We start from the raw sequence: 26,156 nt of genomic DNA on the forward strand, positions 1-26,156 counted from the left end.
AACCAAAATCTATTCATTTAAAAATTGTGCTTACTTCTCCTTTGTAACGGCTGTCTGAAGAAGTAGACCAAGGCGCAGCGTGTTGAGTGCTCATATTTCATTTTAATCGAGACACTTTGAACAAAACAAGAAAATGACAGCCAAACAGTTCTGTCAGGTATAACAAAACACTAAACAGAAATGAACTACCCACAAACCCCAAAGGAAAACATGCTGCCTAAGTATGACTCCCAATCAGCAACAACGATGTACAGCTGTCCCTGATTGAGAGCCATACCAGGCCAAAACAAAGAAATACAAAGCATAGAAAAAAGGACATAGAATGCCCACCCAAATCACACCCTGACCAAACCTAAATAGAGACATAAAAAAGGCTCTCTCAGGTCAGGGCGTAACAGTACCCCCCCAAAGGTGCGGACTCCGGCCGCAAAACCTGAACCTATAGGGGAGGGTCTGGGTGGGCATTTCTCCGCGGTGGCAGCTCTGGAGCGGGACGCAGACCCCGCTCCACCACTGGCTCACCCCACTTTGGTGGCGCCTCTAGAGCGGGGTCCCTCGCTGCGGGCCCCGGACTGGAGGGCGACTCTGGCTGCGCCGGAGGACAGGCGGCGACTTTGGCTGCGCCGGAGGACAGGCGGGCGACTCTGGCTGCGCCGGAGGACAGGCGGGCGACTCTGGCTGCGCCGGAGGACAGGCGGGCGACTCTGGCTGCGCCGGAGGACAGGCGGGCGACTCTGGCTGCGCCGGAGGACAGGCGGGCGACTCTGGCTACGCCGGAGGACCAGGCTGGGGAGACTTGCAGGAGACCTGGCTCTGGGCGCAGGCACAGGACTCACCAGGCTGGGGAGACTTGCAGGAGGCCTGGCTCTGGGAGCAGGCACAGGACTCACCAGGCTGGGGAGACTTGCAAGAGCCCTGGCTCTGGGAGCAGGCACAGGACTCACCAGGCTAGGGAGACTTGCAGGAGGCCTGGCTCTGGGCGCAGGCACAGGACTCACCAGGCTGGGGAGACATGCAGGAGGCCTGGCTCTGGGCGCAGGCCCAGGACTCACCAGGCTGGGGAGACATGCAGGAGGCCTGGCTCTGGGAGCAGGCACAGGACTCACCAGGCTGGGGAGACTTGCAGGAGGCCTGGCTCTGGGAGCAGGCACAGGACTCACCAGGCTGGGGAGACTTGCAGGAGGCCTGGCTCTGGGCGCAGGCACAGGACTCACCAGGCTGGGGAGACATGCAGGAGGCCTGGCTCTGGGCGCCGGCACAGGATTCACCAGGCTGGGGAGACATGCAGGAGGCCTGACTCTGGGAGCAGGCACAAGACGTGCAGGGCTGGGGAGGCGCACAGGAGGCCTGGTGCGCGGGGCTGGCACAGTCTTCACCAGACGGCTAGCACGCACCTCAGGACGAGTATGGAGAGCTGACTCAGGTGACATCAATTCGAGGACACGCTCCGTAGGGCGAATGTCGTGCCTCATGCACCAACACAGCAGCTCTCTCATATCTCTCTCCTCCAATCTCCCCATCAAATCCTTCACTGTCTCTGCTTCGCTCCCGTCGCTCACCTCCAACTTCACCCCAACTGGCTCTGGTTCCATCCTCGGCACCGCCGACCGTCCCGTGTGCCCCCCCCAAAAACAATCTTGGGGCTGCCTCTCCTCCTCTTGCCGTGCCAGCCGATCCTCCCAGAAACGCCGTTCTGCCTTCGCTGCCTCTATCTCCTCCGGCGGGCGGCGGTATTCTCCAGCCTGTCTCCAAGGTCCCCTTCCTTCCAGTATTTCTTCCCAAGTCCAGGAGTCCTGAACCCTCTGCTCCTCCTTAGAACGCTGCTTGGTCTATTGTAGGTGGGTAGTTCTGTAACGGCTGTCTGAAGAAGTAGACCAAGGCGCAGCGTGTTGAGTGCTCATATTTCATTTTAATCGAGACACTTTGAACAAAACAAGAAAATGACAGCCAAACAGTTCTGTCAGGTATAACAAAACACTAAACAGAAATGAACTACCCACAAACCCCAAAGGAAAACAGGCTGCCTAAGTATGACTCCCAATCAGCAACAACGATGTACAGCTGTCCCTGATTGAGAGCCATACCAGGCCAAAACAAAGAAATACAAAGCATAGAAAAAAGGACATAGAATGCCCACCCAAATCACACCCTGACCAAACCTAAATAGAGACATAAAAAAGGCTCTCTCAGGTCAGGGAGTGACATCCTTGCCATTATCATTCACCTGATGATAAGACAACATACTGTACATTTGTTTATTTCCTTATGCTATGGTATGATGTGGTCCTTAGCCATCTAACCAATGCTCAAGACAATTCTATTGCTGTGATTTCAGGGTCCCTTAGATTCTCTCTCTCCAGTGAGAAGTCCCTCCAAGCCGCCACTGGACACAAATATCCCCAGTCAAGCGGAGGACTGGCATCCCTGTGATGTTGCCTATGGTCATTCACTGGGCAAGCCAGTGCACATTATAGCTGCACGCAACTACACACACACACACACACACACACACACACACACACACACAGGTTTGTAAACATAATACATTAAAGTCAGGAAATTCCTAACACGTGTTTGTGTGTGCATGCATGCATATGTGTGTGTGTGTGTGTGTGTGTGTGTGTGTGTGGTGTCTTGTCTTGTCTGTGTGCAATAATGTGTGTGTAACACATTCATGTCAGGGGATTGCTGCCACATGTTTGTTTGTACATGTGCATGAATGTGTCCATTCACGTGTGAGTGTGAGTGTATGTGCCAGTGTCTGTGTGTGCGTGACATAGCTTTTCTATTTCCTAACCAGAAAGATAACGCCGTTCCCCCTGGCCACATAAAGGGCTGAACAGGACCACTGTATGCTCCAAACTGTAAAATGTAGGGGACAGAAGCAGAGCTGCTATCTGTCCACAAAGATAAGTTACACAAAGGAATGAAAGACGTCTTTATCTACCACACAAATGCTTCTATTTCAAACTAGGAGATCCACCAAGAGCTCCTGTCACAGTCTTGGTTGCAAAACAAACAGGAAAAAAATCCGTATTTTCTAAATAATATCGTTATATCACTATCGTCTAGGACCGTCCCCGACTAAAAAAAAATCTTGGTCGACAGAGAGCCGTCCTGTTCTTTCGACCAATCGTTTGGTCGAAATGTTTATGCTTATTTTTCCATATATTGAATAAAACCAACTACATATGCATGAGCTTGTCTGATGCTTTAAGCACACTGTTTGAATAAATAATTACACACAAATGACTCAAGAAAGAGCCCAATAATCACACTGTGTTAAAAGAAATGACTGCGAGTGCCTGTGTGACTGGCGCACATTGTCTCGCTCTCCTCCTTACTGCAGTGAAAAGGCACCACAGCACAGAAAGTGTTTATTGCGTATGTCCGTGCTCGAAGCTTGCAACATCATTTCAGCCATTTAGCTTCTTACTTGTTTCGGAAAAACATTCCCTAATCCCTTGACCCTTGCTCCCTTTACGTGACACATGTAAGCTTGCATGCATGTGACCAATAGGGCCTGACATATAGCCTATCATAATCACATCAATACATTGGGGGAGGGTTGGTAGGGTTGGAGGGTAATAAAGGAAATATATATACAATTAATAAATAAAACATTTGGTTATAACAAACTCCGAACACAGTAATTTCGACAGTAAAACGGATGCGGAGGATATGAAAAATAAACTCGAAACGGGCAAATATTTACTGGTTGCTCAGGAGGGAAAGGGAAAGTCAGATTTGTGGAAGACATTTGAATTAGTTGTGGAAACTACTGGAGATCAAGTAAAAGGAGGGTATAGGAGCAAGCGTTGCATGAATATTGTGTGCCATACAGTTGCTGTTAGATTACAATATTTCTTCTGACCATTTGGAACAGTGTAAACAACACTAATTAAATAAGTGTACCAGAGTCTGTTCTATATAAAGCCTTTATTACAGCAGACTAAAAACAGTTGAATGCATTTGTGAATTGCGGTTTATTTATTGTTTAGGCTAATTATTCAAAGCTCCATTTGTCACTTAATTAAAAGTAAAATGCTTGATTGCATTTCAAAGCAGGAATGTCTCGTGTGCTGTGTGATGGCGTGAACAAATGAATGATTGATTGATACAGTAGCCTAAATAAAGGCCTTAGTAAATTACGGTAGACTAAACAGGACAAGCTCTTAGGCCTACAGCTTAATGGCGGTTATACAAGATTACCATACAAAGCCTACTCATGATAACGACATTACTTATTATTATAATGATGATCATAACAATAACTCTAATAATAACAATAAGAAGGAGATCCAAAAAAATGCAGCAAGAGTTGCGTGTATATTATATGTGACAAACAGGTGCTGTTAGATCACAATATCATTTTTCTGCCTGTTTACAGCGTAAACAACAATAAATAAAATCATAAGTAATACCACTCTGGTTGAACAAAAAAACTATTGTAAAGGCTTTATTACAGCATGGCAAAGATGAAAAACAGCCAAATCTGTGAAATTGCTTCATCCGACATTTGGCCATCGCATGAGGCTTGGTGGTCACAGAATAAGTAGGCTATTAAACAAACACTCAAACAGGCAGCAGAAGCAAGATCTGTCATATTTCTGTAGACATATATGGATGGTTTACAAAGCCAGGCACATTTAACAGTTAGGCTATTGATTATAGACCTAATTAAGTTTGAGTTTGCTCCGTCAATTTTCAAAGACAATTAGGCTAAGCCCTATTTGCACGGGACTATAATTACTAGAGAACGTTGGTTATGTAATTATGACCCCAGAACGTCCGTTATTCCAGAGGACAATTCGGACAATCCAAACTTCCCCCTGTAATTCTTTATTTTTTTCAAATAAATTGACAGATATGACGGAAGGCTGGAATACAGGCGATAACAGGGCTACACTGATAACACAAGCTTGGTTCCCAAGTTTCTAAACCATACCAAACCATTTTGGTATAGTGTCGCCCCATAATGACAAAGCAAAAAATGATTTTTTTGTATTAAAAATATAAAACTGAAATATACCATTTACATAAATATTCAGACCCTTTGCTCAGTACTTTGTTGAAGCACCTTTGGCAGTGATTACAGCCTTGAGTCTACTTGGGTATAACACTACAAGCTTAGCACACCTGTATTTGGGAAGTTTCTCACATTCTTCTCTGCAGATCCTCTCAAGCTCTGTCAGATTGGATGGAGAGCATCGCTGTAAGGTTATTTTCAGAGACCCGAAGCCACTCCTGTGTTGTCTTGGCTGTGTGCTTAGAGTCGTTGTCCTGTTGGAAGGTGAACATTCACCCCAGTCTGTGGTCCTGAGCGCTCTGTGGCAGGTTTTCATCAAGGATCTTTCTGTACTTTGCTCCGTTCATCTTTCCCTCGATCCTGACTAGTCTCCCAGTCTCTGCCCCTGAAAAACATCCCCACAGCATGCTTCACAGTAGGGATGGTGCCAGGTTCCCTCCAGACGTGCCGCTTGGCATTCAGGCCAAAGAGTTGAATCCTGGTTTCACCAGACCAGAGAATTTTGAGAGTCTTTAGTTGCCTTTTAGCTCCAAGCCGGCTGTCATGTGCCTTTTACTGAGAAGTGGCTTCCATCTGGCCACTCTACCATAAAGGCCTGATTGGTGGAGTGCTGCAGAGATGGTTGTCCTTCTGGAACGTTCTCCCATCTCCACAGAGGAACTTTGGAGCTCTGTCAGAGTGACCATCGGGTTCTTGGTCACCTCCCTGACCAAGGCCTTTTTCCCAGTTTGGCCAGACGGCCAGCTCTAGGAAGAGTCTTGGTGGTTCCAAACTTCTTCCATTTAAGAATGATTGAGGCTACTGTGTTCTTGGGGCCCGTCAATGGTGCAGACTTTCTGTTCCTCGAAACTATCCTGTCTCGGAGCTCTACGGACAATTCCTTCGACCTCATGGCTTGGTTTTTGCTCTGACATAAACTGTCAACCGTGGGACCTTATATAAACAGGTGTGTGCCTTTCCAAATCATGTCTAATCAATTGAATTTACCACAGGTGGACTCCAATCAAGTTGTAGAAACATCTCAAGGATGATCAATGGAAACAGTATGCACCTGAGCTCAATTTCGAGTCTCATAGGAAAGGGTCTGAATACTTATGTAAATAAGGTATTTCTGTTTTTTATTTGTAATACATTTGCAAAAATTTATAAAAACCCTGTTTTGCTTTGTCATTATGGGGTATTGTGTGAGGATTGACAAAGAAAAACATGTATTTAATCAATTTTAGAATAAGGCTGTAACGTACCAAAATGTGGAAAGGTCAAGGGGTCTGAATACTTCCTGAATGCACTGTATGTAGGCCCTTCATATATAGGTTATGAGTAGCACTTCGTTACATTTTTGTCGAATCAGTTATTCCACAGGACTAGCATTATCAGAGGACCTTGGAGTTCGCCAAAAAACATTATTGTGGCTGGAATTCTTACTCTCCTGCCATGTACAAATTACTGACATGGCAGATTCAGACTGGACAAAAATTACAGATGTGCTGTTTTTTGTGCTTGTGCACATAATTACATTACCCGACCACCCCCAGTAAAACTAATCCCGTCCGAATAGGGCTTAAGGCAAGGGCTGTTTCCTCATCTTTGCTGCTGCTGCCTCCGCCGCATTGTTCTCAATCCCAATATGCTGGTTCATTTTGCTATTATGCACACAGCAACATAGGGAAAGGCACCAATTCTACGGCGCACTGAACATTATGTTTCAGAACCATATCCAACGAGGGAGAAAGCGCATTTGTTATAAAATAATATTACATTTATTAGTGTTGCACCATTATTTTTACATAATATAACCAAATACAATTTCAGTATCACATGTCTTAGAGTGATGGACTGTGCCATCCCCGTGGCCTCCGCAACTGATTAGTCCACTGAGACGAATTAGACAGGTGTCATGTGCACCATGAAAAAATGAATTATTGCGACTGCTAGACAAAAGAAATCAGTCAACCAAACAATCAGTCGACTAAATGGAGTCAGCCCTACTATCATCCATAATGTTCAGCCCTTTTTCTCCATTCCCTCAGCTTAAGATTGTAAACGAGCGAACATTAAGCAAGAATGATTTTTAAAAACCCGAAAAATTGGTCAGGGCGTGACTGCCTCATTACTGAATTTACCCTGAGAAAGTTCAATAGTTCAACAGCTAATGATGCTACAGTAATCATTATTTACGCCATAATACGCTTTCATTAACAGGGGTAATAATATCTCTCCTCAGTCACCTGTGATGACCTGTCTGGGGCTCATCTTTTCGGGGAGCCTGATATTATTAGCTAAGATGTAAGATGGGCCCTCCCCTGTCTGTCTGTGGGACGGTCGATCTGTCTCCCCCGTCAGCCGGTCGGTCTGTGTTGTCTGTCTGTGTGGTCTGTCTGTCTGTGTGCCCGCTTGCCAGTTTGTACTGTCCCTCTGTCCGTTCGTCCATCTGCCGTCCGCCTGTCCGTCCCTGTCCCTGTCTTGTCTATCTGTATCTTGTTAAAGCAGATGCTTTGCTCTCAGAGCTACAGTACAGCGGTGCCACCCTTTCATATCGCTCTCAAATGACAACAAGGCCTAATGGCAGGAGTTTAGTGCCTTGGCAACAGCTTCTGGCGAGCTCACTGTTGGCTGAGAGAGGTGGCTGTGGAGGGATATAGTCATCTGACAATAATGATGTGCAGGGAAAGGTAGTGTGTGTAAGATCCATACAGTATTCATATACAGGTTAAGTACTGTATGGCTCTATGCTGTAGTGTGTGTAAGATCCATACAGTATTCATATACAGGTTAGGTACTGTATTGCTCTATACTGTAGTGTGTACTAATGTGAAGAAGCAAAAACAATCCATCTCATATGTTTCATAACTGAAAATGTATCAAAGATGTGAGTAGGCAATACATCACATTATATTAAGATCAGCTCAGCCAAAATGCCACAAATGGTGTATTATTTGTGAACAAGAGAGTGTGGAAGACAAGTACCAGCAGGTGAGGTGATAACAATGTAATACCTGGAAGATTAAAGGTTGATTTGAAGGTTTCATCTGACACAGTAACACATGTAGAGTATACAAAGTAGAAGTCAAAACAATACAGCTCCCAAGTCTACTGATTGAAGAATACCATGTCTATTCCTTTAAATCCTACAACTCTCTGAAGTCATTTCTGATTCCTTTGTGACAGATTTAACTTAATACTCAACCCAATATCAAAAGAATCTACTAAAAATAGCCATGCGCATGATGTGTCCCTGTGGTGTGCGAGTGTGTGTGTGTGTTGAGGTGTGTGAGAGAGTGTGAAAGTGTGTGTGTGTCTATGTGTTTGTACGTAGGCATGTGCCTGAGTTGGTGTGCGTGCAACTGTGCGTCTATGCGTGAGTCTGCGCCTACGAGTGTGTCTGTGTGTTCAGCTCCCCATGGCGTGTAACACCACACTGGCAGTGTTCTGTGCACCCGGAGAAAGCAGGGCAGTGATGAGAATTTGTTTCAACACACTAATTGGGTCACGTCGTTAATTATTAATCAAGCACATCTTATGTTGTTAAAGACACGGCAGAACGGAGCCCCCAATACATCATACAGCGCCTTCAGAATGTATTCATGCCTCTTGACGTATTCCATATTTTGTTGTGTTACAAACTGGGATTCAAATGTAGTTAATTGTAATTTTTTGATCAATGATCAACATAAAATACTCTAATGTCAAAGTGGAAGAAATATTCTAATATTTGTACCAAAAAAAAAGTTTAAAAAAAGAAGCTAAATAAAAAATATCTATATCTATATCTTGATTACATAAGTATTAAATACATATTAGAATCACATTTGGCAGGGATTACAGTTTTGAGTCTTTCTGGGTAAGTCTCTGAGAGCTTTGCACACCTGGATTGTACAATATTTGCACATTATTCTTTTAAAAATTCTTCAAACTGTGAAGTTGGTTGTTGATCATTGCTAGACAGCCATTTTCATGTCTTGCCATAGATTTTTAAGCCGATCTAAGTCAAAGCTGTAACTAGGCCACTCAGGAACATCCAATAGGCGCTTTCACACTGCGCCTTAGCCCTGGGCTAAGGGAGATTTTAGCCTGGGGCTAAGCGATTGTTCACACTTGCACATTGTAAAGTGGGCTAGCACCAACTTTAGCCCAGGGCTAGCTGGCCCTGCTCCGGAGCAGGGTTAGCACCTGCTTTTCAGGGTTAGCACCAGAAACACAGTGCCAAAATAGCCAGTGTGAAACGGATTCAAGAACAACGCCTAGCATGCTCACTGTCCATCACAAAAGCGCCACTTTCATGCTCGTGATGCCTGTAATGCGTTCTGCACGTTATTTTGACAAGTACATTTATACTATTTAAACCAAAATACTTTAATCCGTGCAAAAACATTGGTTGCTCTGCCTAACAAAAATGTTTGCTATGCAGGCTGGCTAACCTCTTCTCACTTAGCCAACTAAAGCTACAAACTCTACAGCTGGAAGGGCAGCAAACACTACATTTCCCTCTGTTTTCATTGCTTTTCTATTAACATTTAATTGCATATATCCATGCTGATAATATTGTTGCATGATTTTGCCTGGATCCCCACGGGGGACCAGTACGGAGAAAAATGTATGCATTCACTACTGTAAGTCGCTCTGTATAAGAGCGTCTGGTAAATGACTAAAATGTCAATGTAAAAATGGATCAGAAAAGTTGATGTATCGATCGTTTGCATGCATTTGCTGTACAGGGGCGAGATCGAATTTCAAAAGTTAAACATTGTTCCCGATGTCGGAACAGGCAGACAGCAAGGTTTATACAAACCATCACTGTGTTGGAAATCAAATGCTGGGCTAGAAGCAAGAGGAAATATTGTGTTAATAAATGTTGTACTGCTTATAACATTGGTCGTGTGTCAGAGATAGAATGTCGGTCGCATGTTGTGTTTGTCCGCGTTATCCCAGGGATTTGGAATAGAGGTCGACCGATTATGATTTTTCAACGCCGATACCGATTATTGAAGAGCCCAGAAAAGCCGGTACCGATTAATCGGCCGATTTATTTATTTATTTGTAATAATGACAATTACAACAATACTGAATGAACACTTATTTTAACTTAATATAATACAAAAATAAAATCAATTTAGCCTCAAATAAATAATGAAACATATTCAATTTGGTTTAAATAATGCAAAAACAAAGTGTTGGAGAAGAAAGCAAAAGTGCATTATGTGCCATGTAAGAAAGCTAACATTTAAGTGCCTTGCTCAGAACATGAGAACATATGAAAGCTGGTGGTTCCTTTAACATGAGTCTTCAATATTCCCAGGTAAGAAGTTTTAGGTTGTAGTTATTATAGGAATTATAGGACTATTTCTCTCTATACGATTTGTATTTCATATACCTTTGACTATTGGATGTTCTTATAGGCACTTTAGTATTGCCAGTGTAATAGTATAGCTTCCGTCCCTCTCCTCGCTCCTACCTGGGCTCGAGTCAGGAACACATCGACAACAGCCACCCTCGAAGCAGCGTTACCCATGCAGAGCAAGGAGAACAACTACTCCAAGTCTCAGAGCGAGTGACGTTTGAAACGCTATTAGCGCACACCCCGCTAACTAGTTAGCCATTTCACATCGGTTACACCAGCCTCATCTTGGGAGTTGATAGGCTTGAAGTCATAAACAGCGCAATGCATTGCGAAGGGCTTCTGGCAAAACACACGAAAGTGCTATTTTGAATGAATGCTTACGAGCCTGCTGGTGCCTACCATCGCTCAGTCAGACTGCTCTATCAAATCATAGACTTAATTATAACATAATAACACACAGAAACACAAGCCTTAGGTCATTAATATGGTCAAATCCGGAAACTATCACATTTATTCTTTCAGTGAAATACGGAACCATTCCGTATTTTACCTAACGGGTGGCATCCATAAGTCTAAATGTTCCTGTTGCATTGCACAACCTTCAATGTTATGTCATAATTACGTAAAATTCTGGCAAATTCGTTCGCAAAGAGCCAGGCGGCCCAAACTGTTGCATATACCCTGACTCTGCGTGCGATGAACAGAAGAGAAGTGACAATTTCACCTGGTTAATATTGCCTGCTAACCTGGATTTCTTTTAGCTAAATATGCAGGTTTAAAAATATATACTTCTGTGTATTGATTTTAAGAAAGGCATTGATGTTTATGGTTAGGTACAGTCGTGCAACGATTGTGCTTTTTTCGCAAATGCGCTTTTGTTAAATCATCCCCCGTTTGGCGAAGTCGGTTGTCTTTGTTAGGAAGAAATAGTCTTCACAGTTCGCAACGAGCCAGGCGGCCCAAACTGCTGCATATACCCTGACTCTGTTGCAGAGGTGACACATTTTCCCTAGTTAAAAGAAATTAATGTTAGCAGGCAATATTAACTAAAGATGCAGGTTTAAAAATATATACTTGTGTATTGATTTTAAGAAAGACATTGATGTTTATGGTTAGGTACAAGTTGGAGCAACGACAGTCCTTTTTCGCGAATGCGCACCGCATCGATTATATGCAACGCAGGACAGGCTAGATAAACTAGTAATATCATCAACCATGTGTAGTTAACTAGTGATTAGGATTGATTGTTTTTTATAAGATAAGTTTAATGCTAGCTAGCAACTTACCTTGGCTTCTTACTGCATTCGCGTAACATGCAGGCTCCTCGTGGAGTGCAATGTAAAGCAGGTGGTTAGAGCGTTGGACTAGTTAACCGTAAGGTTGCATCCCCAAGCTGACAAGGTAAAAATCTGTCGTTCTGCCCCTGAACAAGGCAGTTAACCCACCGTTCCTAGGCAGTCATTGAAAATAAGAATGTGTTCTTAACTGACTTCCCTAGTTAAAAAATATTTATATAAAAATAAAATAAAAAAGCGGCAAATCGGTGGCCAAAAATACCGATTACCGATTGTTATGAAAACTTGAAATCGTCCCTAATTAATCGGCCATTCCGATTAATCGGTCGACCTCTAATTTGGAATACAAGTATGAATCCTTAGCCTAGGTCTAAAGCACAGACCAGGGTTAACAAATGCTTGCGTGAACACAGGCTAAGCTAGCACAGGGACAGTCTAGCCTGGAGCTAAGATAGCCTAGGACTAAAAACAATGCCATTGTGAAAAGGCCTAATGTAGACTTGGTAAGTAACTCCAGTGTATATTTGGCATGTGTTTCAGGTTATTGTCCTGCTGAAATGTGAATTCATCTCCCAGTGTCTGTTGGAAAGCAGACTGAACCAGGTTTTCCTCTAGGATTTTGCCTGTACTTAGATCTATTCTGTTTCTTTTAATACCCCCCCAAAAGCATATTCATAACATGATGCAGCCACCACCATGCTTGAAAATATATTGAGTGGTACTCAGTGATGTGTTGTATTGGATTTGCCCCAAACATAACACTTTGTATTCAGGACATGAAGTTAATTTATTTGCCCCATTTTTTGCAGTTTTACTTCAGTGCCTTAATGCAAACAGGATGCATGTTTTGGAATATTTCCATTCTGCACAGGCTTCCTCCTTTTCACTCTGTCATTTATGTTAGTATTGTGGATTAACTACAATGTCATCGATCCATTCTAAATGTCCTCCTATCACAGCCATTAAACTCTGTAACTGTTTTAAAGTCACCATTGGCCTCATGGTGAAATTCCTGAGCGGTTTCCTTCCTCTCTGGCAAATGAGTAAGGAAGGACACCTGTATCTTAGAAGTGACTTTGTGTATTGATACACCATCCAAAGTGTAATTAATAACTTCACCATGCTCAAAGGGATTTATTCAATGTCTGTTATTACATTTTTTTACCCATCTACTAATAGGTGCCCTTCTTTTAGAGGCATTGGAAAACCTCTCTGGTCTTTGTGGTTGAATGTGTGTTTGAAATCCACTGCTTGACGGAGGGACCTTACAGATAATTGTATGTGTGGGATACAGAGACGAGGTAGTCATTCACACAGAGTTTATGCAACTTATGTGACATGTTAAGCACATTTTTACACGTTAACTTATTTAGTCTTGGCATAACATAGGGGTTGAATTCGTATTGACTCAAGACATTTTAGCTTTTCATTTTTAATTCATTTGTAAGTATTCCGAAAAACATAATTCCACTTCGACATTTTGGGATATTGTGTGTAGGCCAGTGACAAAAAATCGAAATGTACTCAATTTGAAATTGAGGCTGTAACACAACAAAATGTGGAAAAAGTCAAGGGGTGTGAATATTTTCTGAAGGCACTATATATTTGTACACCTTTTCTGTATCTCATGTTAATACTTCTAGACAGGGACAGAAATAACATACTTGGGTCAACTACATTGGCAAATACTAGTTTGCAACTTGGTTCTGTAGTACTGGGCAAACTTAATGGTCTAGAAATAGACTGGTCTGGAAATTGACCAGTGGATCACATCATGGGTCCATTACGAGACAAGGGAACCTCTACTTACCGCAGACAGCAAATCATCTTTTCATTGTAAGGTTACTAAAACCATATAGGTCTAGTATGTCGTGATACTGATTATTATACTGTGGTCCAAACATAATCAGTAGTCTCCATCCATTTTTGAAGAATTTTATTTATTTGTTTTTTAGTATCTTGCATCATTCAGAGAATAAATGTATTAATTCAAAAACATTAGAAAGTCATGTGGTGGCCGGGACTGACATTTACAAAGTGATTAAGAATGTATGGTGAAGGCTTGACTGTGCTGCTCTATTTCAAGCCTGAGTGACTCTACAAGGAGTCGAAAGCGTTCCACAGGGATGCTGAGCGACTCTACAAGGAGTCGAAAGCGTTCCACAGGGATGCTGGCCCATGTTGACTCCAATGCTTCCCATAGTTGTGTCAAATTGGCTGGATGTCCTTTGGGTGGTGGACCATTCTTAATACACATGGGAAACTGTTGAGAGTGAAAAACCCAGTAGCGTTGGAGTTCTTGACCCAAACCGGTGCGCCTGGCACCTACTACCAAACCCCATTCAAAGGCACTTAAATCTTTCGTCTTGCCCATTCACCTTCTGAATCATGGCGCCGGAGAAGATGGCTGACGTTTTACGTGCTCCTAACTAGGGCTGGGCGATATGGCCTAAAAGTAATATCTACATTTTTTTCTGAGGTTTGGGTGATTCACGATATATATCTCGATTTCTTGTTTTTCTCTAAACAAATTTAAAAAGGCCAAGACATAATTCTTCTTTATTAAGATAAAAGAATATACAAGGCCTCAAGGCCTATTTCTGCAAAACAAATGAACAACACACACCCACACGTCTATTCTATTGTTTAGGAATGTTTCATCGTGGGGAAGTAAGACGTCTGGAGGCAGACATTTAGCAATTTCCAGTCTTCAGTGGAGTGGACTGTCAAACTTAAGTATGGCTCTGGTGGAAAAATAAGAACCACAAAATAAGAGTCGCTTCTCTGCGACTCTTTCGCGGGTTGCAGTGTATTATCGCGGCAGGGCTTCTTAGGTGAAATACTTGCGGCTTGGCAGCTGATATTTGTGGTCAACTGTACCTAGCAGCTTTTTAAAGCCTGGCTTTTCTACTGTAAAGATAGAAACCATATCTTTCGATATGTAATAGGTAACTGCATCTGTTATGTCCTTCCACCTCAAACTTCTCTTGTCATAAAGGATTACGTTTGAAAAGGATGCAGCTATGTTAGTTTGTCTTTTAGCAGACGTTTTGGGAACCGGGCGACTGGAATCGGCATTGTGTCGTCTCACGCATTCCTCCCATTCCACCGTGTGTTTCAGTTGCAGGTGATGGAAGAGGTTGGTTGTACAGCTACTTTTTGTAGAAATTGTCTTTCGACACATTTTCCACAGGAAATTAGTTTGCTGAACATCAGACCTCTTAAACCTGAACCACTTCCATATTACTGAAAAAACATTGCTGTCCTTTTTGGGGATGATTTCATCCTCACGAGAGGCTGAGCTGGCTTCCTCACTTTCCATTTTGGTGGAACTTTTACCGCCGCTACACTTCTCAGGCGTGGTTACAATTTGTGAAAGGCTGTCTAGGGTTGTGATTGGTGGATAACCTCTGTGCACGCGTTGTCACGCAATTGGGACATGATTCGACATTAGGATGACGGAGAAGAGAGAGTGAGATGCTGCATTTGTAAAATGTAACATTGTAACAGAACCTTGATTCTTGCGATACAGGCATTTTCCATATCGCGCAAAAACATAAAACCGAATATATCAAAGAAAAAAAAACGTCATATATCGCCTAGCCCTACTCCTAACCATCTGTGTTTTTAGTTCGTTTTTTTGCGTTGTTTGTAACTTATTTTTTTAACTTATTTTGTACATAATGTTGCTGCTATCGTCTCTTATGACCATAAATAACTTCTGGACATCAGAACAGTGATTACTTAACACAAACTGGCAGAAGCTTTTTTTTTCCTTTAACGAGTCCGACGAGCCTGACGTGAAGGGCATACTGCTTCCCCGGGACAAGGCCCAAATCCCTATCATTTGCGTGAAGAAAAGACGGAGAAAAAGAGGACGGGGGTCGGGCTGCCTTCTGAGAAATCATAGGAAATCGAATAAACCCCCACTGAATTCATTGGAAAATAAAATCGATCACCTACGAGAAAGATTAAACTTCCAACTGGACATTAAAAACTGTAAAATCTTATGCTTCACGGAGTCGTGGCTGAACGACGACATTATCAACATACAGCTGGCTGGTTATATGCTGTATCGGCAGGATAGAACAGCAGCGTCTGGTAAGACAAGGGGGGGCGGACTATGTATATTTGTAAACAACAGCTGGTGCATGATATCTAAGGAAGTCTCAAGGTTTTGCTTGCCTGAGGTAGAATTTTCATGATAAGCTGTAGACCACACTACCTACCTAGAGAGTTTTCATCTGTATTTTTCGTAGCTGATGCTAGCACTAAGAATGCTAGCACTAAGAAAACACTCAATGAGCTGTATTCCGCCATTAGCAAACAGGAAAACGCTCATCCAGAGGCGGCGCTCCTAGTGGCCAGGGACTTTAATGCAGGGAAACTTAAATCTGTTTAACCAAATTTCTATCAGCATGTTTGGGGCGGCAGGTAGCCTAGTGGTTAGAGCGTTGGGCCAGTAACCGAAAGCTTGCTGAATCAAATCCCAAAGCTGACAAGGTAAAAATCTGTCGTTCTGCCCTTGAACAAGGCAGTTAACCCACTGTTCCCCGGTAGGCCGTCATTGTAAATAAGAACTGACTTGACTAGTTAAATAAAATAATGTGAAATGTGCAATCAGAGGGGAAAAAACTCTAGACAACCTTTACTCTACACACAGAGAAGCATACAAAGCCCTCCATTTGGCAAATCTGACCATAATTATATGCTCCAGATTCCTGCTTACAAGCAAAAATTAAAGCAGGAAGTACCAGTGACTCGGTCAATAAAAAAGTAGTCAGATGAAGTAGATGCTAAGCTACAGGACTGTGGGGGCTGTAGCTTAGTGGTGTGGGGGCTGTGCTTTGGCAAAGTGGGTGGGGTTATATCCTGCCTGTTTGGCCCTGTCCGGGGGTATCATCGGATGGGGCCACAGTGTCTTCTGATCCCTCCTGTCTCAGCCTCCAGTATTTATGCTGCAGTAGTTTATGTGCCGGGGGGCTAGGGTCAGTCTGTTACATCTGGAGTATTCTCTTGTCTTATCCGGTGTCCTGTGTGAATTTAAATATGCTCTCTCTAATTCTCTCTTTCTTTCTCTCGGAGGACCTGAGCCCTAGGACCATGCCTCGGGACTACCTGGCATGATGACTCCTTGCTGTCCCCAGTCCACCTGGCCATGCTGCTGCTCCAGTTTCAACTGTTCTGCCTGCGGCTACGGAACCCTGACCTGTTCACCGGACGTGCTTGTTGCACCCTCGACAACTACAATGATTATTATTATTTGACCATGCTGGTAATTTATGAACATTTTAACATCTTGACCATGTTCTGTTATAATATCCACCCGGCACAGCCAGAAGAGGACTGGCCACCCCTCATAGCCTCGTTCCTCTCTAGGTTTCTTCCTAGGTTTTTTGGCCTTTCTAGGGAGTTTTTCCTAGGGAGTTTTTCCTAGCCACCGTGCTTCTTTCACATGCATTGCTTGCTGTTTGGGGTTTTAGGCTGGGTTTCTGTACAGCACTTTGAGATTTCAGCTGATATATGAAGGGCTATATAAATAAATGTGATTTGATTTGATTTGATTTTGCTAGCACAGACTGGAATATGTTCTGGGATTCTCCCAAGGCATACACCGGCTCATCAGGCATTTGCTTCATCAATAAGTGCAATGATGACGTCGTCCCCAGTGACAGTACGTGCATACCCCAACCAGAAGCCATGGATTACAGGCAACATCCGCACTGAGCTAAAGGCTGCCGCTTTCAAGGAGCAGAACTCTAACCCGGAAGCTTATAAGAAATCCTGCTATTCCCTCCGACGAATCATCAAACAGGCAAAGCGTCAATACAAAACTAAGATTGAATGGTACTACACCGGCTCCGAAGCTCATCGGATGTGGCAGGGCTTGCAAAATATTACAGACTACAAAGGGAAGCACAGCTGAATGCTGCCCAGTGACAAGAGCCTACCAGACAAGCTAAACTACTTCTATGCTCGCTTTGAGGCAAATAACACTGAAACATGCATGAGAGCACCAGCTGTTCTGGACGACTGTGTGATCACGTTCTCCGCAGCCGATGTGAGTAAGACCTTTAAACAGGTCAACATTTACCAGGCTGCAGGGCCAGACGGATTACCAGGATGTGTCAAGCGAGCATGCGTTGACCAACTGGCAAGTGTCTTCACTGACATTATCAACCTCTCCCTGTCCGAGTCTGTAATAGCAACATGTTTTAAGCAGACCCCCATAATCCCTGTGCCCAAGAACACCAAGATAACCTGCCTAAATAACTTCTGACCTGTAGCACTCACATCTGTAGCCATGAAGTTCTGTGAAAGGCTGATCATGGCTCACATCAATACCATTATCCCAGAAACCCTAGACCCACTCCAATTTGCATACCACCCTAACAGATCCACAGATGATTCAACCTCTATTCCACTCCACACTGCCCTTTCCCACCTGGACAAAAGGAACACCTATGTGAGAATGCTATTCATTGACTACAGCTCAGCGTTCAACACCATAGTGCCCTCAAAACTTATCAATAAGCTAAGGACCCTGGGACTAAACACCTCCCTCTGCAACAGCATCCTGGACTTCCTGACGGGCCACCCCCAGGTGGTAAGGGTAAGTAACAACACATCTGCCATGCTGATCCTCAACACAGGGGCCCCTCAGGGGTGTGTGCTCAGTCCCCTCCTGTACTCCCTGTTCACTCATGACTGTACGGCCAGGCATGACTCCAACACCATCATTAAGTTTGCCGATGACACAACAGCGGTAGGCCTGATCACCGACAACGACAAGACAGCCTATAGGGAGGAGGTCAGAGACCTGGTCGTGTGGTGCCAGGACAACAACCTCTCCCTCAACGTGATCAAGACAAAGGACTACAGGAAAAGGAGGACCGAGCACGTCCCCATTCTCATCGACGGGGCTGTAGTGGAGCAGGTTGAGAGCTTCAAGTTCCTTGGTGTCCACATCCCCAAGAAACTAAAGCCAGTCGTGAAGAGGGCACAACAAAACCTATTCCCCCTCAGGAAACTGAAAAGATTTGGCATGGGGCCTCAGATCCTCAAACGTTTCTACAGCAGCACCATCGAGAGCATCCTGACAGGTTGCATCACTGCCTGGTATGGCAACTGCTTGGCCTCCCACAGACGGTAGTGCGCACGGCCCAGTACATCACTGGGGCCAAGCTTCCTGCCATTCAGGACCTCTATACCAGGCGGTGTCAGAGGAAGGCCCTAAAAATTGTCAAAGACTCAAGCCACCCTAGTCATAGACTGTTCTCTCTGCTCCCACATGGTAAGAGGTACCGGAGCACCACGTCTAGGTCCAAGAGGCTTCTAAACAGCTGCTACCCCCAAGCCATAAGACTCCTGAACATCTAATCAAATGGCTACCCCCCCCCCCCCACACACACACACACACACACACTCTTTTACGCCGCTGCTACTCTCTGTTATTGTCTATGCATAGTCACTTTAATAACTCTACCTACATGTACATATTACCTCAATTACCTCGACTACCCGGTACCCCTGCACATTGACTCTGTACCAGTACCCCCCTGTATATAGTCTCGCTATTGTTATTTTACTGCTGCTCTTTAACTACTTGCTACTTTTATTTCTTATCCTTATTCATATTTTTTAAACTGCATTGTTGGTTAGGGTCTTGTAAGTAAGCATTTCACTGTAAGGTCTGTTGTATTCCTGTTGTATTCGGCGCATGCGACTAATACAATTTCATTTGATTTGAATGGCACACATACACAATCCATGTCTCATTTGTCTCAAGGCGTAAAAATCCTTCTTTAACCTGTCTCCTCCCCTTCATCTAAACTGATTGAAGTGGATTTAACAAGTGACATCAATAAGGGATCATAGCTCTCACCTGGATTCCCCTGGTCACTCTATGTCATGGAAGGAGCAGGTGTTCTTAATGTTTTGTACACTCAGCGTATACTCCACACCTGAAAGCCTTATAGGCCTACACCTTCAAATAAGCATTCACATTCAATCAAACAGTCTTGGAAATAAAATAAAATATACCACTCCTGTCCTTTTTATGCCTCATCTCTCTCTCTCCCTCTCTAGTAATATTCCTGCAAGCCTTACACAAATCAAAACTCTTCTTGGAAATACCACCCCCTGTCCTCACTGTAAAACAGCTCGAGAGGCAGTGTCCTCCTTCCTGTGCCCAGTGTAATTGCTTCATTAGAATCGGTGAGGAGTCTTTGTCTGGTGGCCGGGGAGATTTAATAAGGGCTCTAGGTGGTTTTTCTCTCTCAGACACTTGTCTCTGGGCAGCTAGGATTCCACTCTGCAATTTCTAATAATGCCGCACTCTCTCTCCAATAAAGCCGTAAAGTCAAGAACATCAAACAGAGAAAAGAAGCATGGCGAATCCTCTCTCCTCCACCGTAGAGCCAGAGGCAAGCCACAGATAGTGTCTGTATTGTTTCCATATTTGGCTATTTCTACTGCCTAGGCAATAATGTGCTGTAAGTACATTTGGCCATTTGTTTCTCACAATCACCACTGGATATCTAATGTTCTGAGGTTTTTAAGGTGATGCAAGCCACTAGGTGATGTACTGTGTTCGAAAAAAAGCTTGTGAGGGAGAACACTGAAGCAGGAACAGCATAAATGAAGTCAAAAGACTGTTGAGAATGAGACTGAGTGAGAATGAGTAAAAATGTATAGTATATCTCCATGTAAAATGTCAAACTCTACCTTGCTTATAAATGTAGTAGTGGGCCTTTTGAGGAAGAATTCCAGGGGGTCTCTTGATGTAAGCTGTGATTGTAAGTCATGATTAATATAAGCCATGATTAATGTGTGGTATTATAGTGTTACATTTACAGCACTGAGGTAGACCAAGTGGCTTCGAACCTTCTAGAGCAGCCTTCAAAGTTACCCAGTGTTTTCCCTAGATTATAATCCAGATGAGGCACAAAAGACCCCCTAAAACAACACCCAGGGCCTGTTTAAATAACATTTTCAATTTAAACCCATTGAAGTCAAATACTTTTAAGCAGAAGGGGAATAGAACTAAGTGAACCCTCCTCGCCTATACAAAGGCAGGGTAACCACTTTTAGTTGACTGCCACCAGTGATGCATGGAATGAAGATATCAACGCATATGGACTCACGTGATGACGAGCGAGGTGGCAAAGAGCAGTGTGGTGAGCAGGCCCCGTTGGCAGTCTGCGTTCTTCCGCTGGCGCTGGTGCATCTCGCCACCACAGTTGTCGCAGCAGCGGCACAGGCAGAAGAAGAGGCCGACCAGGGGCAGCAGGACCATGAAGAGCAGGCCGAGCACGGCACACACCACGAAACCTGCCTCATAGTAGATGGCCTGGAGAGAAAAGGAGGAGTGGAGGGGGAGAGAGGGGGATGAGGGGAAAGGGGGAAGGAGAGAGAGGGAGTGAGGAGAGGGGTAGAAGTAGAGAGGGAGGAGTAGATGAGTCTAGAATGATGATGAGAGGCCACAGGTGGCATTGACAACACTTTACATGACTGCTAAGATGAAAGTTTTTAAAATCTATGTTATTAAACACAGTACATAGAACTCCATAGCCTTGTTTGACAGTTTTTGCAATTTGGCCACAAAGCTGGACAACAGCGACGGCTGTGGAGATGTTATCCTCAAAATCAATGCCAAATGTGTGACGTGTCAAGCCAGTGGACACAGCACAGTGACACCATTTGACATCATTTCTGTGTCAGTGTGATTTTGATACTATTACATTCTATGCAGCAAACATGCAAATGATAGCAGGAATAATGCCATAAACAATGTCAAATCAACAGAAACATAAATTGAATTACATTTAGCATCAAAACAGCTTTAAATAAGGGCAGATCAACACAAAGGACACGCATTTAATCAAAAATAAAAAGGAGACAGAAATCTTAAATTCAATAGGTACAATTTGTCTAAGGAATTTGGGACAAATTCTAGTGAAGGGGAAAGTAAAAATTAGTACTACTAATGCTACTTCAGAAGTAGCAATGCTTCAGTTAGCTAGGGGTGGGGTAGCTAGGTGAGATGGGGTAGGGGTAATGACCATATGTGACCTGATTCATGAAACTAGGCGTATGTCGCAAGTCACAATTTCACAGGAGAGCCGTTTGAACATAAAAAATATTTTTGATCAAAATGCGTTTTTTTAGCAGAAATGCCTTCTAGAACATGTGAACTTTCATGTGCCTTAATAACAAACCTGTATGCCATCTGTAAATACGAATAAAATTGTTAAATTACGAGACTTGTTGGTTAAACCAGAGAAATGGCGGGGCAACCTTCCTACTAGCCATGATTGGCTGAGATAATGAGTGGGCTGGAGTTTGGATTGGTCTGCCATATCTTCTGTCTATTTGAGCTGGTCAGTCTGTGTTGGTAATCCTGTTGAACGTGGCTTTTTAAAAAAAAATGTGTAGTGGAGCTGTTTAAGTGTTGCTCTCCACTTTCTGGAGGATCAAGTTTTGAAATCAGTAGAATTAGAGTATGATAGCTAAAGAGATGGAGAAAACACCTGTCTCCGGATTACATCTTCAAACTAAGGGCAACTGTGGTATGGCATTCCTGACAGGGAGACGCATCCATCATGCATGATGATGTATACAGGTAAGATAGTCAAGCGTTAGCTAGCTACATTTTCAGATATTTCACGTGTCTAATTTCAAGCTAAAGTGAACTGTTAGCTAGTTAGCTAACGTTAGCTGGCTGGCTCCCTAGCTGACGTTATTATTTGTTTCCCAGGGTCGTTTGCTTTTCTAGTTAGAGCCTAATGTTAGCTAGCTAACATTGGACCTGGTTGGTTAGCTCTCAGCACTGTGGTATTGTTGGCACTTTGTTCATTGTTGTTTAACTAGCTAACGTTAGCTGACTGGCTCATTAGCTAACGTTACGTGATGTGTGTGATCTTAGACGTTGTTTACCTAGCTCGGTTCACTGTTTACCTAGCCAACTAGCTATATGTCTTAAGCTAGTGTACTGTTAGCTAGCTAACTAACATTAGCTGACTGGCTCATTAGCTAACGTTACGTGATAAGTGTGATCTTAAATGTTGTTTACCTAGCTAGGTTCACTGTTTACCTAGCCAGCTAGCTATATGTATTAAGCTAGTGTACTGTTAGCTAGCTAGGTAACGTTAGCTGACTGGCTCCCTAGCTGACGTTATTATTCCTTTCCCAGAGCTGTTTGCTTTTCTAGTTAGAGCCTAATGTTAGGCATTGTTGGCACTTTGTTCATTGTTGGCACTTTGTTCATTGTTGTTTAACAGGCTAACGCTAGCTGGCTGGCTCGTTAGCTAACATTACGTGACGTGTGTACAATACCCGTTGAATATGGCTGGTGTCAGTAAACATCTGCAAAAAAAGTGTAATGAAATTGTTGCCAGCAGAGCTGGTTAGGCTGTTTTCATGTAATCCAGAGGTAAACAAATCATCAGTCAGAGCGTCAAGTATGCGCACCGAGAGCGAAACGAGATGGGTGGGGCTAAAGATTAAGAAGGTGTGAATGATGCTGAATGCGTGTAGACAAAGAAGAGATACCAAAACATTCAAAGGCAATTTTCTCAAAAGTGAGTTTACAATTGGATCAACGTTCAAAGCAGAATTACTTTCCCATTGTTCCTCAAATGCAATGTATTATATACCATTTTGTAGCTCTGAGTCTCTACTTTTATCCAACGTAAAAAACACCATTTCACATTTTGCTACATGAGACCAAATCCAGGTGGTGAGTCACATATAGGCTTGAGCACATGGGCCGAACTTGAGAGCGCTCAAATGACCCTGTTGGTTATCGTGAACACTGTCTCCCATCTCCCCTTGTTATGTAAGGCTGCCGTCGCACTGATCTTCTCCTATGTCAACTGAAGTAAGTGAGGGCTTTGAAAATTGGAAAAATCAATAGGGATCAGTAATTCCTGCACCGTATGTAACTTGTCACAATGATGTTCAATGGGCTGCTTCGTTATGAAAGGATCAAAGGGGCCGCTATCAAAACGTCTGAATGACTTGGGCTCTTCTCATGGCTTTCCCTACTGATTCCCTCTAATCTTAATCTTTTTAAAGGGCAACTGCACTTCCTGGTTTGGCCTCGTTTTAAATTTGGTTTATGAAGAAATGCTAGTTGCCAACACTGAAATCAAACGCGAGTTGGTTTTGGGGTGTGGTTTGATGTGGGTGTCTGTTGTGTGTGTTCGCTTAGCCAGATTATTTTGCCAATTAGCTTCAGCTAGGCGACTGTGGCAAAGTTGGTTTAACTTTGGATAGCCAATCTCCGGGGCTTGTTAGGGACCATCAATAAATTACACAATGTAAATTAGACAATATTTTCATGTAGCACAACTTTTAGTTTTCTCATTAAATGCTTTAAATATTTGTTCCCGTATACGGGTTGAAAATGGCAAATTTGGACACTAATAAGCATCTAAATTGGAACATAGTGGCTGTAGAGTAACATGCTAAACATGACATTAGAGCTCTGGCTGTGCGCTTCTCAGTGCTGTATGGGTTTTGACTTGACAGACGTTCAGAACTTGAGCACTACGCACGACAAGAAGTTTTCCCCCCATCCCTCCCAATAATTTGTGCAATTTAAGCAAATGTTTTGTTGTCTGAGTGAGGGAAATGCTGTAAATGAAGATGATGTACTGTACGTTGAAAAATGAGACGTGGAGGATTATAATAAATACCGCTTTGATGTCATACAAGTATGCCAAACACTTCATATTACCAAATCATAAAACTCATGTCATATACAGTGTCAACATTTATGATCACTATGTTTGATGTACAGTTACAAGGTGACATGGCATCATACCCTGGGTTGTTCTGAACAGAATGAGCCTGTGTTTGTCTATTTTGAAGAAAATTTGCCATGGCAAACACATCTGAATGCACTCATGACTCCTTTCTATGCCCACCAAAATTACCATCTGCTTCTCTGAATTGCCTTGTAAAAGCCTAACACTGTAAGATCATATTTTATAACTTAGCTAGTCATGTTGGCAATAGAACAAGCTTTCAAATCATGCCCACCTGAACCAGATTTGGATTTATAATGGACAGTTTTTGGACTGTGAAAACAGCAACAGTAATTGTGTGCTGGCGGGGATGCAGAGCTGTGTTCCAAAGTAAACAACTATAGGTGTGTTTGCTCTAGTTCATCAACGACACAGCTAGGAGAGCTCAAAAAAGTACCTTATAGTTGGAGACACTTCTTTGAGTCATAAAAGTGCATTGAAATAACTCAGGAACTGTGCAAGCTTTTGGAGAGGTGTTTGGACACTTGGAGACACCAGTTAGTCCTCTCACTCAAAGCCTTGTAATTGTTTTGTCTTATGTTGCATCTACCCCACATTTTACATGAATAATCTTATCATGTGACAGAATGTAAAATCTATTTTTAGATGTTGTTATCAACAAATGCGGTGAAAAGTAGAGTAAATGTAAAATGCACGTAAAATAAACAGTGTAATGTTTGGATTCACAAGTGAACTGGATTCACAGGTGAACTGTTGTGTACAGTCGTGGCCAAAAGTTTTGAGAATGACGCAAATATTAATTTCAACAAAGTTTGCTGCTTCAGTGTCTTTAGATATTTTTGTCAAATGTTAATATGGAATACGGAAGTATAATTACAAGCATTTCATAAGTGTCAAAGGCTTTTATTGACAATTACATGAAGTTGATGCAAAGTCAATACTTTTTCAAGACCTCTGCAATCCGCCCTGTCATGCTGTCAATTAACTTCTGGGCCACATCCTGACTGATGGCAGCCCATTCTTGCATAATCAATGCTTGGAGTTTGTCAGAATATGTGGGTTTTTGTTTGTCCACCCGCCTCTTGAGGATTGACCACAAGTTCTCAATGGGATTAAGGTCTGGGGACTTTCCTGGACATGGACCCAAAATATCAATGTTTTGTTCCCCGAGGCACTTAGTTATCACTTTTGCCTTATGGCAAGGTGCTCCATCATGCTGGAAAAGGCATTGTTCGTAACCAAACTGTTCCTGGATGGTTGGGAGAAGTTGCTCTCCGAGGATGTGTTGGTACCATTCTTTATTCATGGCTGTGTTCTTTAGCAAAATTGTGAGTGAGCCCACTCCCTTGGCTGAGAAGCAACCCCACACATGAATGGTCTCAGGATGCTTTACTGTTGGCATAACACAGGACTGATGGTAGCGCTCCAAACAATCAGAAAGGGGATTCATCAGAGGAAATGACTTTACCCCAGTCCTCAGCAGTCCAATCCCTGTACCTTTTGCAGAATATCAGTCTGTCCCTGATGTTTTCCTAGAGAGAAGTGGCTTCTTTGCTGCCCTTCTTGACACCAGGCCATCCTCCAAAAGTCTTTGCCTCACTGTGCGTGCAGATGCACTCACACCTGCCTGCTGCCATTCCTGAGCAAGCTCTGTACTGGTGGTGCCCCGATCCCGCAGCTGAATCAACTTTAGGAGACGATCCTGGCGCTTGCTGGACTTT

At 43.3% G+C, this 26,156-nt stretch overlaps 1 protein-coding gene across 15 annotated transcripts in view; it reads right to left on the bottom strand.

The window, feature by feature from the left end:
- Nucleotides 1-26,156, bottom strand: part of LOC115205095 (prominin-1-A) — a 130,239-nt gene that overhangs the window by 55,005 nt on the left and 49,078 nt on the right. For all 15 annotated transcript variants that reach the window (XM_029770704.1, XM_029770702.1, XM_029770717.1 and 12 more), the window contains one exon: nt 20,809-21,014. In XM_029770704.1, coding sequence (XP_029626564.1) covers nt 20,809-21,014 — 206 coding nt within the window. The remainder of the gene's footprint in view (nt 1-20,808; nt 21,015-26,156) is intronic.

This window comes from Salmo trutta, chromosome 13 (assembly GCF_901001165.1).
Source record: "Salmo trutta chromosome 13, fSalTru1.1, whole genome shotgun sequence".
NCBI lineage: Eukaryota > Metazoa > Chordata > Actinopteri > Salmoniformes > Salmonidae > Salmo > Salmo trutta.